The 19,124-nt window shown below is 37.4% G+C and overlaps 1 protein-coding gene, 1 long non-coding RNA gene and 1 pseudogene across 2 annotated transcripts; 1 reads left to right on the forward strand and 2 right to left on the reverse strand.

Moving 5' to 3' along the window:
- The window catches only part of LOC135226226 (general transcription factor IIF subunit 1-like), a 29,076-nt pseudogene extending 23,759 nt beyond the window's left edge, over positions 1 to 5,317 (forward strand).
- Positions 5,318 to 7,176: 1,859 nt separating this feature from the next.
- On the reverse strand, positions 7,177 to 8,273 carry LOC135226099 (uncharacterized). Its single transcript, XR_010317161.1, has 6 exons — positions 8,247 to 8,273; positions 8,037 to 8,111; positions 7,815 to 7,907; positions 7,590 to 7,685; positions 7,413 to 7,481; positions 7,177 to 7,310 (listed from the first exon to the last, which is right to left on the reverse strand). It is a non-coding gene; the product is annotated as an uncharacterized LOC135226099 (long non-coding RNA).
- A 641-nt stretch (positions 8,274 to 8,914) lies between these two features.
- Positions 8,915 to 16,360, reverse strand: LOC135226227 (general transcription factor IIF subunit 1-like). The gene is made up of 6 exons (XM_064265671.1): positions 16,265 to 16,360; positions 15,168 to 15,302; positions 13,335 to 13,505; positions 12,377 to 12,483; positions 11,080 to 11,220; positions 8,915 to 8,979 (listed from the first exon to the last, which is right to left on the reverse strand). The coding sequence occupies exons 1-6, from the start codon at positions 16,318 to 16,320 to the stop codon at positions 8,915 to 8,917; spliced, it is 675 nt and encodes a 224-aa protein (XP_064121741.1). The 5' UTR covers positions 16,321 to 16,360.
- Between the last annotated feature and the right edge of the window lie 2,764 nt (positions 16,361 to 19,124).

Here is a 19,124-nt window from a genome sequence, read left to right on the forward strand (position 1 = left end):
TTACTTGATTACAGTTTGGAAGCAGTAAGTTGCAGGAGACGATCCCGCTTGCATTGAAAGACCTCTTTGTATTGTTATTAAATTACGGTGATGTTTTAAGGGCAAAATACCTCGCCTCCACCAAAAGTGAGTTTGTTGGGGACGATCGGAAAGCTCCTGTGCACAATCGCACGCCTTCATGGTGCACTGCATCGAGAGATTTTAATGCAGATTCTGAGGCGGATGAATATATTGGGACAGCAGTAATCTATTATGGATAAGACTGTTGCCTTATATATCATTAATAAAATGTCTCGCTTTGCTCCCCAATTAGTGTGTGATAACTTTTTTAATATGGCAAGGGTGGCTTTGATGCCCTTGGCTTTAATGTATTTGATGTGCTCTTTCCAATTTAAATGTTGATTCAAATATTACTCCTAGATACTTGATTTTTGTACAAAACATTGTATTTCATGTGCTATAAAGATGCAGTTGATTGTTTGGTTCTTCATCCACCTTTTGTCTTTGTAGAAGACGATTGCTTTTGTTTTATCAGTTGAAAATTTAAATCCAACTGAATTTGCCCAACTACATATATTTGAAATGGCAGTACTGAGAACTCTCTGAGCATGTCTCAGATTACTACTCGTATAGTAAATGGACAAAGTCATCAACATATAACTGGTACACCACTTGGTAAATTTATAGTAATGTCATTGATTGCTAAAGCAAACAATGTACAGCTCAAGACACTACCTTGAGGGATTCCTTCTTCCAGTTTATAGGTTACTGAGTAGGAATTTTCTACTCTTACTTGAAAAGTTCTGTTTTGTTAAGAAGTTCTTAATAAATATTGGTAAGTGGCCTCTTAGTCCCTTGGAGTGGAGTTTTTGCATGATGTTATGTTTCCATGTTTGTATCGTATGCTTTTTCTATATCAAAAAATATAGCTACTGTTAAGTTTCTTTTGTTCAAAGCCTTTTTGATATGATCTTCTAAATGTGTTAAGGGATCTAGGGTTGATCTGCCAGCTATTGAACCAGATTGTGTTGGTGTTAAAATGGATTCTTTGGTTATTACATACGTTAATCGTGCATTAACCATTTTTTCTAAGATTTTGCATAGGCAACTTGTTAGAGATATCGGTCTATAAATTGGATGGATTACTTGCATCCTTTCCTGGTTTGTTTATTGGAATAATATGGCATGTTTTCCATTTATCAGGAAAGACACGTTTTAGCCAGATACTATTGTAAAATTTTAATAAAATATGATTTAGCTATAGGAGCTAATTTTTCTATCATTTCAAATAATATTTTATCATATCCTGGTGCAGAGGGATGACAAGAGTTGATGGCATTATCTAGTTCATCCATGTTAAAAATATAGTTATATTCCAGGTCTTCAAGAGTTCAAAATTGAGTATTATATTTTCTTTTTGTTTTCTGATACTTTGAAATGTGTATCTAGGCTGGAGTAAGCACTGATGTTTTCAAAATGTTTCCCAATTATGTTTGATATTTCATAAGTATCATGGTATATTTTTCCATTTAAATGTATTGCACTTCTTGGAGGTCTTATATGTTTTCCATTGATTTTCCTTATCTTTTGCCAGACATCCCTTGTGGATGTGTTTGAAGATATGTTTGAGACATATTCCTTTCCATGATGCGATTTTTTCAGCTATTACCGTTTTTCTCTAAATTTGGCTGTATATTTTGTTATATAGTGGTTTAATGTGGTTAATTGTTATGTTTGTTATAACTATTTGTTTAATATGTTTATACTATAGGGCAGTTTTGTTGAGTGATTTAAGGCAAGTTTTGAGTCTGTTTAGATTGCGACTCAATATATGTTTTATTTTACTTAATATTGTTAATGTTGGATTCCACCATGGGACAGGGATTTTGTGGAATGTGTTTTGGTTTTGGAATACTTTTATCTGCAGCATTTTATTATGAAGTTTTGAGAGATTCACATGTAGTATGTGATCTTTCATTATGTGGGAATGGTGGTATGTTTCGTGTGTATAGGTAAATATTTATCCCAGTTAGCTTTTTGGATATTATGTAGGTTGGCAATATTTTGACATTACTTAAGTAGTTCAGAATGATTGGGAAATGGTCACTTGTGTATGAATCGTCTAGGACGTTCCATTCAAATTTCTCCGCTACATCATTTGAACATAATGAAATGTCAAGTTGAAGAAAAGGTTAGGTGTGTATTTGAAAAATATGTTGGAACTTCACTTTCATTGAGACATACAGATTGTGTTTCATTATAGTATTCTCTATGTTGATTCCGGATGTGTCAGTGGGGTTATTAATATCCCATAATGGATTATGTGCATTAAAATCTCCTACTATAAGTAGTGGTTCCTGTATACTTTTGCTAATAAGTTCAGAAAAATCACTGTTGAATTTGCATTGAAATTTGGTTGGTTTCGGTTATATAAATTACAAATAGTAATTTTATACTTTTATCAGGCATATACAGTTTAATTGATGTTATTTTGATATGGCATAGATGGTATGTCAACAGGTTCATATGTAATGCTATTATGAACGTATATGGCTGTGCCTAATTTTCCACCGTCAGTTGGTGAATAACAGGCAATTTTATAGGTTGGTTGGATATTTGTAGGGTTACTTCTTATATGTTGTAGACATATGCACATTGGGTTGTGGTCTCGTATGATTCTTTGTAATTCACCCAGACGTAGTCGGGTTAAGAGACCATTTATATTCCATTGAATGATTTTTATATTCCATTATTGGGAGGAATTGGTGTTAAATTCTGTAAATGATTGCTGATTTTACTTTATCTCGTAGTTTATATGCATTTGAATTTATTTGTGGTTTTTTTAATCGTTGTATTTGTATGTTGGTTATTAGATTCTGCAGTTTGTTTTTCATAGTTGAATATTAATAAGTCTATTTTTGATTTTATAATTTCCTTTTGTATTTTAAGGATTCAGAACATAATTCGTTCTCATGTTGGTGTGTTAAAGGGCACCTCCTTAATTTGGTAAAGTTGTCAATACAATTTCGTACTGTGTCCTCTGTCTTGGTAGTTAGTTGGTTATATGTACTTACAAAGCATTCATTACAACCACAAGATGAAGCATGTTTGGTAATGTTAATTATTGGTTCAGAAGTTTTTGGTCTAGCTTTAGGAATTTCTGGTTTGTAATTCTATTGTTCCTTTTCTGTAGTGATAAGGACTGTGGTTTGAGGGGTTATTTGTTTGTTTTGTTGTTGTTAATGGGATATTTCGTCTTGTGGATGGTTGGGGGGTGATAGTTATATTTTGGTTTGGTTTAATGGTATGATTTTCATTAGTATTATTTGATGGAACTTGTAAAGAGTGATCTTTACTGTCCAGATGTTGGCTGTTTGATTTGAGATTGAGGGTAATTGTGTATTTCCACTTGTGATGAGGTTAGTTTTAATATCTTTTTTTAAAATGTTCTCCTGGTGTAGTTGGAGTCTCTCTGGATTGATTGTAATTTTCAATATTTACCTTTTTGTCCCTTAGGTGGGGTTCTTTCTAGAATTCTTTTCTTTTTGCCAGTTCGATTATCATCATTATTTAATTCTTCTTCTATTGGAAGTTCTTTTCCATGGATAACTGAATCATCTATGTTAGTGGTGGTATTGGTTGTTGTAATATCACTTTTATTTTGTGTTTCAGTATTATTGGTATGAAATCCAGTTTCCCTGTTTATACTATCTTGTTTGTCATTGTGCTGTTTGATGTCTTGATTTTTAGTCACATTTGAAAAGGTGGGGGTTTTGGATGGATTGTTAACGCCTCTTACTTTTAGCTCAAGTCTGGCTTCCATGACTGACATTCCTGTCCTATTTATTAACAACTGAAGTTCTGTGTTATATTGGTAAAATGAACACTCCTTAGATTTGCGTGATGGGCTAGTCCACAATTAATACATTTTGATTGATTACAGTTCCAATTAGTGGTATGGTCATCTGATGCACAGCTGCACCATATAGCTTTATTACGGCATCTTTTGTAGTGTGTCCATACCTTGAGCACTGTGTACATTGTAATGGTTTAGGAACAAAAGGACGAACTTCTCTATTTTGTCCAAGAATTTTTATTTTAAATGGTAAGTCTTGGCCTGTAAATTTTATTTTGGCAATGTTGATATTTTTACTTTTATCTTTCCTACTTGAAATAGAGTATATTTCTAAATCGTGGATATGTTATATCTCAATTTTAGGGAGTCTAGCAATAGTTGTTTTGAAGGAAGCTCCTGCTCGCTATTGGGTAGGATGACTGTACCCTGTACATAATTCAATGTTTCGTGGCTTGTAATTATTACCTTTATATTATTTATTTCTGTTATACTTAAAAAAGGCAGTGGACTGCTTTTTATTGGTTACTTGGATAAGCCATTCATTGTCCTTGATGTGTCTGCATTCCATGTCTTGTGTTGGATATATGTTAAGTAATTTGTTTTTCTAGCATCGCTGCTGAGATTTTGTTGTCAGCTTTGAGGACTAGAAAATCTTGACCAATTATCTGGTCCAAAGAGGTCATCAAAATGTACCAATGTGGGATTAAAGTCGGTAATTTTGTTTCTTTTTGTCCTTGTTTTATGTATGTTGCTTGTCTATTATGATTTTTATATTTTTCTGTATTGCTGGGAGGATTATTTGTCTCTAATTTCAGAATTATTTGTTCATCATATATGGTTCCATTGTTACGATATTGGAGTTTACCATTTATTTTTGTTTGTTTCTTTTTTTATTTATGCACTCTATTTGGTTTTCTGGCTCTGCTGCTTTACTTGGAACAGGGTGTTCCTTGTATCTTTTATAGTACTTTCACTACTTGTGGCAGTACCTAGGAAATTCGGAGTGACGTGCCAATGGTCATCAACTGTGCCGTAGTTTTTCCATCATGGGGCCCAGGGGTACTCAAATCATTTATTTCACAGTTCATAAATTTTGAGTTTTTACAAAAAAAAAAAAAAAAAAAAAAAAAAACAAAAAAAAAAAAAAAAAAAAAAAAAATTCTTGAAAAGATATCATTGGCCCTTCGCGAAGTTAAATCTTCTGCCAAAGGCACAAGTGAGAAAGGACTCCCAAATGTCCGCATCCCTACCCTACCCCAAAAGGGGATGGCATAACATGATTAGTATGGTGCCCAAGTGTAAGCAGAACCCGCTTGCTAGGACTAAGAGTATTATGTTGATACAATTATCCCCATCTAATCACATTATGGGCAAACTGGATAGAATGCCGAGAGTTCTATTCCTAGAACCAGGCCCCCCCTGGAATCGTGGTCCAGTGCTCCACAGAATAGTTCCGCCTGAAAAACAGGTCCGAACATTGTCGGGTAGATGATGGATCTACCACAGTTCTCAACTATTTAGCTTCGGATTTAACTCCACGTTAAGCCATGATATGTTTTTCTCATTTATTTGCTTTTAAAAATTTTGGCAAAAAAATGGAAAGTCCACATAAGTTTACTCGAAAATATATAATGTCATATGGGACTCTTGGGTTCGAACCTGGGAAGAGATTCCTGAGGTTCGAGAGCCCCCTCACCACGTCAAGGTGGTCCCAAAAATGAGGGGGCAAAGGGGGTCTTATGTGGCCCATAGCCCTACGTCATTCAGGGGGGGTTCTGGAATGTTACAAAAAATAATTAGTATGTCAGTAAGTACTCTATGCATAGTAAGTTAACATACAGTAATATGCACCATACAGTGGTTTAATATCACAATATGTAACATGTATAAAAAAAACTTAGTTAATGTATGTTAATTAATTCCTTACCTTAGTTTAAATTTTGCATTCATCGTAACCCTGGATGGGGACAAAGTCTTATGTGGCCCCATAGGCCTACGTCATTCAGGGGGTTCTGGAATGTTTACAAAAAATAATTAGTATGTCAGTAAGTACTCTAATGCATAGTAAGTTACATACAGTAAATTATGCACCATACAGTGGTTTAATATCACATATATAACTGTATAAAACTTAGTTAATGTATGTTAATTAATTCCTTACCTTTAGTTTAAATTTTGCATTCATCGTAACCCTGGATGGACAAAGTCTTATGTGGACCCCACAAAGTCTTATGTTGCCCATAGCCTACATCATTCAGGGGGTTGGGTTCTGGAATGTACAAAAAATAATTTTGTCAGTAAGTACTCTATGCATAGTAAGTTACATACAGTAATATGCACCATACAGTGGTTTAATATCAACTGGTATGCATTATTGTAAATGATTGGTTCTACACCCCCTGTTCAGCAGGGAGTGTACAGTACCAATTCATGAGGGACCTTGATCACTTATCCCATGTGAGAGATCTTGGTCACTTTTTTTTTTTTAGTATATAAAACTTACTTAATGTATTGTTAATTACTACTCAATGTATAATTAATTCCTTACCTTTATGTTATGTAGTAAACCCTGGACAAAGTTTTATGTGGCCCCATAGCCTGCATCATGGAGGGGGTCCTGGTTTTCTGGAATGTACCAAAAAAGTATCAAAGTTAAGTCATGTTATGTATGTTTAGTAAGTTACATACAGTAACCATACGTACAGTGGTTTATAACATGTACATAATCAAACTTGGTTGGAAATTCCTGTAAAAAAAAGTTATGTACGTATGTAATATGTACTACTGTATGTAAAAACCTTACTGTTCATACTTTGTTACACTACATGTTTATGTGATACGTATACTTTCCTGAAGGGTTTTTTTCCATCCAAAAATGGTGCTTCTACTTGTAGTAGTTATCCCTTGATGACATTGTAGTAACACCTGGAGTTGTGTGAAAAATGTTGGTTCTGGAAGGAGGAAAAAAGTAACAAAATTAGTGTACAAAAATATACACTACAGAAAGTTGTGAATGCATATGTTAATTTACTGTAGTATATCAAGAGTACTAAAAGAGTTAATGTATGTTAATTAATTCCTTACCTTTAGTTTTATATTTTGCATTCATCGTAACCCTGGATGGACAAAGTCTTATGTGGCCCCATAGCCTACATCATTCAGGGGGTTCTGGAATGTACAAAAAAATAATTAGTATGTCAGTAAGTACTCTATGCATAGTAAGTTACATACAGTAATATGCACCATACAGTGGTTTAATATCACATATAACTGTAGTATAAAAACTTAATTTAGAAATTCCTTACATAACTTACCAACTTTTAGTGAGTCTCAAAGCTGTTACCTAGGTTGTGGGAGATGGAGGTGGAGGTGTAGAGCATTCATGATAAGGATGCATTCCAAACCTAACTTCAGTGTGCTTTATCACAGATAACAGGCTAGGATGATGGGCAGTCTGGAATGAAGAATTAATATTAAAGGACAGTATGTAACCACTTAGGTGTACAAAAATTTATTGTACGTATGCAAACATTAAACACAACTGAGAATTCCTTACCTCCAGCAAAATGAAGACATGTAGGCTATGTAGAGGTCTGGTTTATGTAAGTCACAGGTGCATGCCAGTCTGGAATGATAATGTAATAGTACATATGATTATAGTATGTATGTTACATACATAACATGGTTATTACATATGTAATATTAAAAACATTAATAAAAAAAATGTCCTTACCAAATTCTAGTGGTTGGCTTGCTTACTGGGATGGTCATATGGTACATGAGAGTGGGTAGCTGGGCTATGGAGTGGGATGGGCAGGTGCTTGGGAGTCTGGAATGATAAAAAATATATAAAATGATAGTTACTACTACTGTAACTACTGCACATGTTATTACTGTTTGACCATATGTAGTGGTGTTAATACGTATGTTCAATATAAAAAATGAAGAATTCTTTTACCTGAAGGAATGGGAGAGGTGATACTACTCGTATCAACTGATTTGGGCTCTGGGGAGGTGATACTTGTATCAACTGATGAGGGAACATCTACATCTGGAAAAGAATGATAGGGTACATAAATATATTATAAGGTGGATGTAATTGTAGCATATGTACACTTTTAATAAAATTTCTATTAGCAATTTATAAAACATTTATACAAATTTGTTAAGGATTCCTTACCTGATGTATAGGGCGAGGCATCAAAACCATGGAAAGGCTCAGGGTCATCTGGGTCACTGTCACTATCAAAGGGGTCTGAAATGGAAAAAAAAAAAAATAATAAGGTTATGCAACATCAAACACATTGTACCACTATGTAAGTTAGTGTACGTATGTATGGTGGGTGTAAACAATTTCCAACATGAAAATGAGAAAAATGAAATTGCTTACCTGATTGTACACGTGCAGGTGGGCGCGGGCTGATACAGAGGGTCCAGGTACAGGGGGATCTGGAACTGTCACAGGTAGTACAGGGAGATCTGGAACTGTCACAGGTAGTACAGGGAGATTCTGGAACTGTCACAGGTAGTACAGGGGGATCTGGAACTGTCACCACTTCTGCAATAAAATTACAAATGATGAAAATTAATGAAGTTACAATTTACTCTTACATTTAGTTGTTACATTAAAAAATTAACACATTTTAATATGTACACTATGTAAACACATAAATTAGTAAAACAGTTCAGAATTCCTTACCAGGACTAGGAGTGGGGAGGTGGTGGTACTGGGAGACTTGTGAAAGCAAAGTGTCAAGCCTGGATGCACACTTCTCTTCGTCTGCTTCTCCTTCAGGGTCTCCTTGTAGAAAGTCACCAAATCCATGATTCCTCTCTTGATTTTGTCAAACCTAGAAAACGTTAGGGTCTTCTGCCTCAAAAGAGCCAAGGCTCTCTAGATGAGTAAAACCCTCTGACAAGCCTTTCACAGTTAATGACCTGGGTTTGGCTCTGGTGCCGCCCTCCTCTTCCTCAATCATTTGTTGTTCAAGTTCTAGTAAGTCCTCTGCAGACAATTCCTCTCCATGGGAAGCCAGCAGCTCTGTTACATCATCAGGTTCAAGATCTAGTTGCAGCCTCTTGCTTAGCCCTACGATCTTCCTCGTCACAGTCTCGACGTCTTTCTGCTGGTCAAAGCTTCAAAACTGTGCACAAACTGTGGACACAGTTTCCTCCAGGCCCCATTTAAAGTGGTCGTCTTCACCACCTCGTCCCAAGCACTTGCAATGTTCTTCACTGCATCTGCAATGTTGTAGCCCTTCCAGAATTGCTTCAGTGTCAACTCCTTGTTAGCTTCTATGGCCCTCAAAGCAAAACGTATGGTCCTTCTAAGGTAGTAAGCCTTGAAATTTGCTATTACTCCCTGGTCCATTGGGCTGTATCAGCGATGTGGTTATTGGGTGGGTACACCACCTTCACATTAGGATGCATGTCGCTCAAATTTGAAGGGTGACCAGGGGCATTGTCAGGACTAAGAGGGCCTTAAAAGGCAGACCCTTCGAAGTCAAATACCGCTCCACTGCTGGCACGAAATGGTCATTGAACCAATCTTCGAAGACCATAAGATAACCCACGCCTTCTTGTTAGATTTCAACAAATCACAGGGAGTTGACTCTTGAAAATGCCCTTGAAAGCCCTGGGATTCTCGCCAAATACACCAGCAAGGGCTTCAGTTTCAAATCACCACTTGCATTGGCCCCAAACAGCAAAGTCAGTCGCTCCTTTCCAGCTTTATGGCCAGGTGCTGACTTCTCCTCCTTGGAAAGGTAGGTTCGATTTGGCATTCTTTTCCAAAATAATCCAGTCTCATCCACATTAAAGACTTGGTCAGCCGGTGTAACCACCATCCTTAATTATCTCAGCCAAACCACCTGGAAAACTTTCTGCTGCTTCGCTATCAGCACTAGCAGCTTCACCTTGCAGCTTCACATTATGCCAAATTTGCACGAGCCTTAAAACGGTTAAGGCCAACCTCTACTCGCGGAAAATCACCACCAGCACTGCCTTCGCCAAACTTTTTCACTACTGCCTCATGCAGCGCTCTAGCCTTCTCCTGGATCACACTTAAGCTCACTGGAACACGTCGCTGGTTCTGGTCCTCCAGCCAGATCATGAGCAATTTCTCCATTTCAAACAATGCTCTGGCTACGTTGCTTCTCGTTTATCACCGTTGACTTCATCGGTTGCAGCATCCTTAACGTGATTCAGAATACGTTCCTTATCCTTCACAATGGTTACCACCGTGTCCTGCTCAAGCCTAAAGAACGGCCTATTTCGGTGTTAGTTTCTCTTCCCTCCGAACGCTTTATCACGTCATATTTGACCTCCATCGTGATGGACCTTCCTCTTCTTGGATGAACTATCATCGAGGAAGTACTTTGGCGTTTAGGAGCCATTGTACATTACGCGAAAATGGCAAGGAATTTCAGCAACGTCTCAGCACACAACCTAGTGGAATGCAGGCAGGCACGCGATTGAAGTGGCGTCCTTTCGTATTGTTACGCTTGGCGTCCTCGACCGTCCGAGGTCGTTGTTCGGTCAATTTACCATACAGTTTAATAGCGTTAATTAATTTATGCACCTCCGCTCAAAAACTAGTTCTGCATATGAGGTATCGTTAAAAAGCATAACAAACGTCGTAACCTTGGAATTTGTGTTGTAATCTAACCAGAAACTTAGTTTTTTTAATTATGTACTGGAAACAAGCAATGATTTTTCATTATATTTGCGCTTTTGGACTGTTTTTAAACTGCGCATCCCAAGCTAGTGTATTCATTCGCCCGCCGAAACTAGTTCCGCATATGCGGCTGTCAGTAAAAAAAAATTCAAAAAATACGAAAAAAAAAAGTGTCAAAAATCATCATAACCTCAAAATTTTTGTTGTAATGTAACCAAAAACATATTTTTATTTGTACTGTGCTAAACTATAAAGGATTTTTATCATAGCATGCGTTTTTTAAAAGCGTCGTTAACTCGGAGCGTCGGAAGCGTCAGCGTCGTAACCTCGGAACAAGCGTCGTAACCCAGGACGGAATTTCCATTGAATATTTAAGAAAAAGCGTCGTAACCTCGGAACGTCGTAAGCCGGAACCGTCGTAACCCGGGGACCGCCTGTAGTCAGTAAAAATCCTTAAACTTAGAACCCCTTAAACACGTGTAAAAAACCCTTAACTCTTAAGCAAACATCCTTTATAATTGCAAACGAGTAAAAGACACTTGTTTACCTTGTTGCTTCCTGCCTCTGGATTGCACTTTGTACTTCTTATTCTTCTTGTCCCCTTCTTCCTCACGATTCTCCTCTTCAGCCTCCTCATCTCCCGATTCTGATTCAGACATCCAGTCATCTATTTCTGACAGAACCAGGCCTGCAGTGCATGAAACAATCAATGAAAAAATGTTGTTTCCCAAGAGGAAGAACAAGAGTGTGCTCTTGCCGTACATGTCATGGGAATGTCAGTTTCAGATAAAACTGAAAATGCATAACTAAATCAATAAAAAATACTTGTTTCACAAGATGTTGATTAATATTATACATACACGGTGATCTACAACGGTTATGGAAGTGGAATTTCTAATAAAAGAGAGTGCAACTTGCGGACTTAGATCAGATGACTGAAATGCATCAGATGACCATAGTATCAAAGACTGGTTTGACCATAGTATCAAAGACTGGTTTGGTACAAAGGAGGTTCAGCTGCATAATATTCATGCTGATGTTAGAACATTGGAAAAGGAGCTGTTATTAAGTAAAAATATAACTGTAGTTACTTTCAAGGAAATCAAATGTGCCTTACATCAGGTGAGTCGTTTTTAGTAAAACTTATTCAAGTCCTCCTGTATTACAGATGCCATCATTTAAATCGAAAAGTTAAAATATCACTCTGATTAGAGTAGCATAATGGATAAATCATTCTTCAACAAGCATGACAGAAGTAAATTTTATCAGTATGCTTCGAAACAAATTTGTGCACACTTTGTATGGACATTAAATAAGCAGTTATCCTAAAAATAATTAAACAGGAACAATAGTGTCATCTCGTTACAGACAGGAATATTCTACCCAATGTATCATGAGAGACTTGTCAACATACCAAAGATAAACTGACATGACTTCTTTCAAATGAACATCGTTTTCTTTGGACACTTCAATTTAGTCTGGTACCCCTGTATGCTTGTTCCATATGAAAAAGGGTTAATCTTCTGAATAATAATAATAATAATAATAATAATAATAATAATAATAATAATAATAATAATAACAAAACAACAACAACAACGTGTCTTATTCTACCGCCATTTGGGTCTCACTACGATCTATTGCCGCTTCTACTAGTAGTAGGCACATAAGCTTTGATGTGAGACCCTAGTGAGTTGTTGACATTTTTCTCAGTCATCCTGTTATTTAATCTGCACGAATGTACAACGTAGATGCCCACAGTTGCTGTGAGACGACGACAAATCCGTCATTGAAATACCCAGGTCTAAGTCACGAGTGTGTAAATTGTCATGAAAACAACTTACGGTTTCCTAAGAAACTCCTGTTCTTGTGCATGGCAGGATCATCCTCGCCGTCAGGAGTGGCGGTCTCTTTCTTCATGAGAGAAAAGTAGTTCATGATTTTTGAACGCCTGGAAAGAACATCGATTATGTAGTGATTCTACTATAAAAAAAAAAAAGCCTATGTGAATCATTGCTGCTCCCTCTGCTTCAAGGATTGCATGACATTCTTGACGTGTGCTTGAATTATTATATGAAGACTTTGCTTTGATACACGGTTATATTTATACCTCTAAACTTATTCATGCTAACACGTATAATAAAGTCTCGGTAGAGCTTGTTGTAAGTTGGTTAAATTTTGAATATAAAAAGTCTTCTCTCTTTCAGAAAAACAATACTTTAGTTAGGCACTGTCCACACAAGCAGGCACTGTCCCCATAACCCGTTCCACTATAACTGACCGACCGAGTGTGGAGCCAGAACAGTGCGATTGTCTGGTAGCACTGCTTCAGAAGCGAGAGAAAATATACACAGCTGGAAGTGCTCGACGAGCATGCCTGCTAGTGTGGACAGGCTACAGTAGATTCACAGGAACCGTGCATTTGATGTCCAGGCCAGTCAATTACGACACTCCTGATTGGCTGTTGATAAGCCAATCACGGGGCTGTTAACTCTCAGTCTCTTTCGAGAGTTCACATGGGTAGGATCTATGTTCCACCTCTCCTGGGGGATACATCTTTCAAAAGTATCCCTTAGGAGGGATGGAACATATGTCCTGCCTATGTGAACTCTTGAGCGAAACAGTTTCCAGCCCTGTGATGGCTTATCCTCAGCCAATCCGGAGCGTCTTAAGGGACTGGCCTAGACATCAAATGCACGGTTGATGTGAATCTACTATAGTACATGTGCTATGACTGTAAATGAATTAGAGAAATGAAGAAATACTCCGATGTTAGTCAGTCAATATAACTTTCCTACCAACCTCTCAAAATGCTTCTCAGCTTCCTCTTCAGTCAGAGATTTGTAATGCTGGATAGGCCTGTAACAGTACCACTCCTCGACTGGGTAGGCCACAAATGCCCCATCTTTACCCTGCATGAAGATGTACCACGAAGAGTTTTCGGACACACCGCCTGCTCGACTTCCCTTGTACCTGATTGAAATGTTTCATTATGATCTAGACTGTACAAAGACATGTCTTCGATGTGGCGGGATCAGAAGCTTAAAAAACAGCGGCAAATCCCCCCCCCCCCCCCCCACCAATAAGCCTAATCACTCCAGCTGTCAAACCCACCCTCAGTCACACTTTCTTTTTTACAATACAACATACACGCTGGACAATTGACCTACACCTATAAAAAAACCACAAAACACATGTACTTACCAACTCCAGATACTCCAGGGCTATGCTGTGCTGTCCGAGGTCGCTGAGACATTAACAACAACAAACCAAAATCCAAGAACCACAACCCAATACAACAGCAACAACAAAACAACACAACCAAAACTCAACAACCCAGCAAACAACAAGGAACTCAACCACGATACAAGACCACTGCACAAACAATTACTAAAAAAAAAAAAAAAGCAACCACACATACCCACTAACAACACCAACAACAACCCTCAACCATAACAACTCCCATATAACCCAACAGGAACTCACAAGCACAACAAATCCAACAACACAGGCACAACAGCTCCAAAGCAAAAAACACCAACTCAACAGCAACCAAACAACACATCAATAACACACAAAACTTAACTGACTTCCAATCCTACAACATACTGCTGTCGAAACTGACTGTCATAGGCTCTAACCCAAGACTGACCAAAAACTGACTGAAAACTACCTAAAAACACAAAACTCTGATCTCTAACAGCACCAGCACCAACAGACAACATAGAACTCGCCAACAGCCAATACAATCGTTAACCATCCAACCACCAATTACCCCCCCTCCCTCTCTCTCTCTCAGACGTTGTCAAATGGAACTCCACAAGTCCTCCATAATGCACAAATACATTTAGAAAGTACTAGTCACTTTTTACCAGATATGTACTCATTTAGGACATACTAGTCACTTTTTACCGAATATGTACATAATTTTATTAACTACGCAGCCCTCGTAACGTAACGATCCCTTCACATTTTGGATACGCCTAGATCTAAACCAAGAAAGAAATGAAGTTATTCTGATATCAGGGTTTGATTCAATCTCTGATAAGGTTTACTGAAAAGTGTGTGGATTCATGAAAAATGTGTAAACCTTTTTTTTCCATTGTAATTGTAATGTGGTATCAAGCGTAGCACAATTTGTACTGCAGTGTCTTATAATATACAGTGCTTTTTATTGACGATTCTTGGTTCTTAACTAAATTCATTCTCTCTCTCTCTCCACTTTTCATCCATTCCGTTACTCCAGATTTCCTCATGGCTTATGCACAAACATTGTTCAGATATAAGAAACTGTAGACTCACTGATCTGGTACATTAGCTCAGGGTGATAACTGACTTAATCTAAATGACTTTTCACCTTAAACTTTATCAATCCATTCAGCAATAATTTTGAAGTGCTAAATAATTGAAAAAACGTGTAATAACGTACTTGCAATTGGAAAACTTCGATCTACTGTGAACTTCCAGTGAGGTTTGTAGCATTATAATCGCTGATGCCGTACATAGTATCTGATTTAAAACAAAGCATCTATTCAACAGTTTACAGCTTCCATGGATACGATCAAAGGAGAGAAAACTTTGAGTGAATCGGCAAATAAAATATCAACTGGCGATAACTTCATTTTCAAGGCTTACTTTTTCTCCTTCTTGCCAGAAACCGTCAAAATCCAAGGCTGGTCCTCTTGACGGTACTGCTTCAAGCGTATTCCCAACCTTTTCCTTCTCGCCTCTGCCTTCTCCTCCTGGCGAAACTCCGATCCTCCACCGTACCTGTCAACAACAGCATAGAGAGAAGGATTAGAAAGAAACCACACAGAGCTATAAAATGGGAAGTGCTAAGCACATTCGAGTGGCATTTCAGTTATCAAATCTCTCTGACAGACTCTGCCATAAGCCTTTCAGGCGCATAGGAGTCATCTGCTCCAGTGCAGATGGATTCACCACTTTGAAATTGTTAATATTTACCAAATGTGAAACTCTCTTAATACTACTTTGATTCCCAATTTGCTTTACTTACCAGTTTCTTTCCAAAAAGATTGGTCTGCCATTTCTGGTACAGTGAAAGCAATCAAGACCATTTCTGGCAGTGGTCGACTATATTATCAGTGGCCTTGCCTGCCTGTCCTACCACCATCAAAAATTCTCTTATGATAGACAATGCCGAGACTTAGGATATGTCATGGATCTGCCTTAAGCTGTGCTTACACGTAACACATTCCAGCCTTATATCCAATAAAATGGATAGTCTTTCAAAAATATTTGGTTAGTAAGACCTACTGTGGAAATGCACAGAATATCCCACGTTACTCAGTAGTTAATCTAGGTGTGTAACTAGTTTAAAATTTTCTATGGTCTTGTCACTGGAAATGATTCTAAAAGTATTATCAGCTGTCAGGTTTGGTATATAAATGAAGGTGATATACTTATGAATATGCACAGTATCTGCCTTAACGTCATTCTGCTATACACGAAGTCACATTGGGTGTGGGCTAGTGGGTGCCAGTATAAAACAGACTCTGTCCCATAGGACAGGCGAGATATTTTAGTTAAGAGAAGGTTATGCTAGGATGCATCCCTATAGCAATATGCCTCTGGTCAGCTTTTAAGCAGGATAAGATTTGCATAAATAACGAGCGTATTTCTCTGTTATGTACCAAACTAACCTCTTAACTATCACTGTTATCTATTGATGTATGTTAAAAACATATATATTTATAACTATTAAACCTTACTTTGGTGCATCCCCTTCCATACTTCGATATAGCTTCCCAGTTATTTCCCGTTCCATCTTCGCCTGTGTCCAGGACTTGAAGTCTATTTCGTGGGGGAGTCAACCTCATCACAGAAAATCTCTTTGTGGCGGTCCTGTTGAGCAGTAAAGCTAACAATGAAGATCATAGGTCTAAATGGGTGTGAAATTTTACACCATGTTCCAATCGATGTAAATTCAGTATCTGGGAAAAAGAAAAAGTATCACCACTCACCTTGGGAGCTTTTACGACGTATGAAGAGACATTTCCCTGAAAAAAAAAGAAATAAAGCAGAAAATAACAATAATGATATAAACAACATGCATATACGTATTCTTGCATAAAGGGAAAACAAAACACATTCAGAAGAAACCATAGCTATTCAGTAGTGGAATGTAGGAAGACATCCATTGAGGGTTTCATTAGTTTAGTGTCATAGTGTAACAGCAAATGCTTTCTATCTTTGCTCAGCTTTACTGTATAGTAGAATGATGATCACAACGTATTGGGCCACTAAAGAGAAGCTGTGAAATCTTCCAGTAATGTAAGGTAACACACCAGCAAATACGTTCCACCTAATGAATTGAAACACTGATGGATATTTTAAACTTGTTCGACCTAATGAATTGAAACACTGATGGATATTTTAAACTAACTGGTGGGATTAATTCTACATAACTGCATAATATGTAAGAAAAACGTGATATCATAATGATCTGAATTGCAATGAATATATGATAAAGCACAGCTTTAAATTCTACTGACCATTGTTAGAACCTCTGAGGTTACACTGGATGAAGTTAGGTATGGTATACTCAATCAAAGGTGCGATTAGGCCCAACACACACTGCACAAACTTTTATTGATTTTGCAATTATTACCTTATTAAATTCTTAATAAGTAAAAGAAAAGTACTTCACATAAAACAATCAAAATCCTCAAGAACTCTCCAGAGTCAATGGACTGAAAAGAATGACACCAAATGTTATAATCTGGAACTAGGTCTAATATCAGGTAGGATGTTAAACCCGTACCTTGTTGGATATCCGTGGTCTAAATGGCATATGAACATCATTACACAGTTCATTTCAATCAACACTGCATGGAGATCTATTGTACAAAAAGTTCAGAAGTCAACTTCAAGGGACATGAACCTTGATAAATAAAGGTACACTAAGTGAGAAGCAGTTGGTGGATGTTATACTGGATACGGAAATCTATTGTTCAAAAACTTCAGAGGTCAACTTCAAGGGGCATGAACCTTTATAAATAAAGGTAATCTAAGTGAGGAGTGGTTAGTGGATATTAGACTGGGTATGGAAATCTAATGTTCAAAATCTTCAGAGGTCAACTTCATGGGGCATGAACCTTGATAAAGGTAAACTAAGTGAGTGGTTAGTGGATATTAGACTGGGTACGGAAATATATTGTTCAAAATCTTCAGAGGTCAACTTCATGGGACATGAACTTTGATAAATAAAGGTACACTAAGTGAGAAGTGGTTAGTGGATGGTAGACTGGGTACAAGATGTATGTAGGCTGTCTGCAAGCATTAGGTAAGTTTACAACTCCGCCCATAGGATAGGTGAAGTGTGGTGAGGTTAGGTAAAGGTAAGAGGTTGGGTTAACCTTAAGAGGAAACAAAGAAATCTTAAATATTTCTAATCAAAGTTTCTAATGATACAGAGAGATGTTCAGCTGTTCATACTAAAACCTCAACAGGCTAATTCATCTAAAAGTGTAGTCACTACAAAAATCATAGCCGTATGTCAAAAAAAACCAGCCTACTATTTCTAGTAATGGTAATTCTAAGCCCTCATTCCACGGTAAAGTAGACTATGGCAGTTGACGTTTTCCTACATTATTTTACTTACTGAACAAGAATTTAAAGTAATATTTATTCGGACGACTGTAATTAACCCCCAGGAGCCAGTAGTACTAAACATGGCGTCGTATCTGCGGTTACGTTCCTTGCAGGGCAATTCTAAAGAATAGTTTCGCACGGACTGCAAGGAACGTAACCACGGATACGACATCCACTAGGGATTGAGGCGTCCAATGAATTTCCCTGTGTTTAGTACTGGCTCCTGGGGTTAATTACAGTCGTCTGAATAAATATTACTTTAAATTCTTGTTCAGTAAGTAAAATAACGTAGGAAAACGTCAACTGCCATAGTCTACTTTACCGCGGAATGAGGGCTTAGAATTACCCTGTTGCATATTGGGGCATAACAACAAAGCGAGCTAGTGTTTCCACAGGTAATGAAAACACTTCACAAAAAAAAACAAACGAGAAACCATCAGATTGATTTATGGCTTACATGTTTGGCGAAAAACTAATTAATCACACATTGACCATTGCGTGAAGGTACTAAAAGTTTCGGTAGATCTAGGGTTCCTATCCACGGCGGCCCAGACTATGGCAGTTGCGGTTTTTCTATGCAGTTTTACCTATTGAACAAGAATTTTAAGTAATATTTATTCGGACGACTGTAATTAACCCCCAGGGGCCAATCCTAAAGGTAATACTTCAGAAGCACTCCGCACTGGATATTAAAATAAACAACTCACATACCCATGGAAAAGAGCATGTGAAAAGGCAATATAAAAAAGTAGAGTCATTATATGAGAGATTGAACGGGGTGGAATTAAATTACCTTGATAAGTTTTTACCTTGAATTTTTCTTAAGTCGGGAGAGGTGTTTCCTCTACGGTAATGTTCACTTTTAATGAGCCCTCTAACTTACTTTCTTACGCAAACAAAAGCAGTTCCAGTTACTCATTATTGGCTGAGAGGTGTGACATCGTTATGACGTCATGGGTTTCAAAACCAATTATGAAA

This window comes from Macrobrachium nipponense, chromosome 14 (genome assembly GCF_015104395.2).
Source record: "Macrobrachium nipponense isolate FS-2020 chromosome 14, ASM1510439v2, whole genome shotgun sequence".
NCBI classification, from domain to species: Eukaryota; Metazoa; Arthropoda; class Malacostraca; order Decapoda; family Palaemonidae; genus Macrobrachium; species Macrobrachium nipponense.

Coding starts and splice junctions, on each gene's coding strand:
- LOC135226227 (XM_064265671.1), bottom strand. CDS start 16,320: ATGGAACGGGAAATAACTGGGAAGCTATATCGAAGTATGGAAGGGGAT. Junction 13,506..15,167: donor TCTGGCAAGAAGGAGAAAAA/GTAAGCCTTGAA, acceptor CATTTCAATCAG/GTACAAGGGAAGTCGAGCAG. Junction 12,484..13,334: donor GCTGAGAAGCATTTTGAGAG/GTTGGTAGGAAA, acceptor TGTTCTTTCCAG/GCGTTCAAAAATCATGAACT.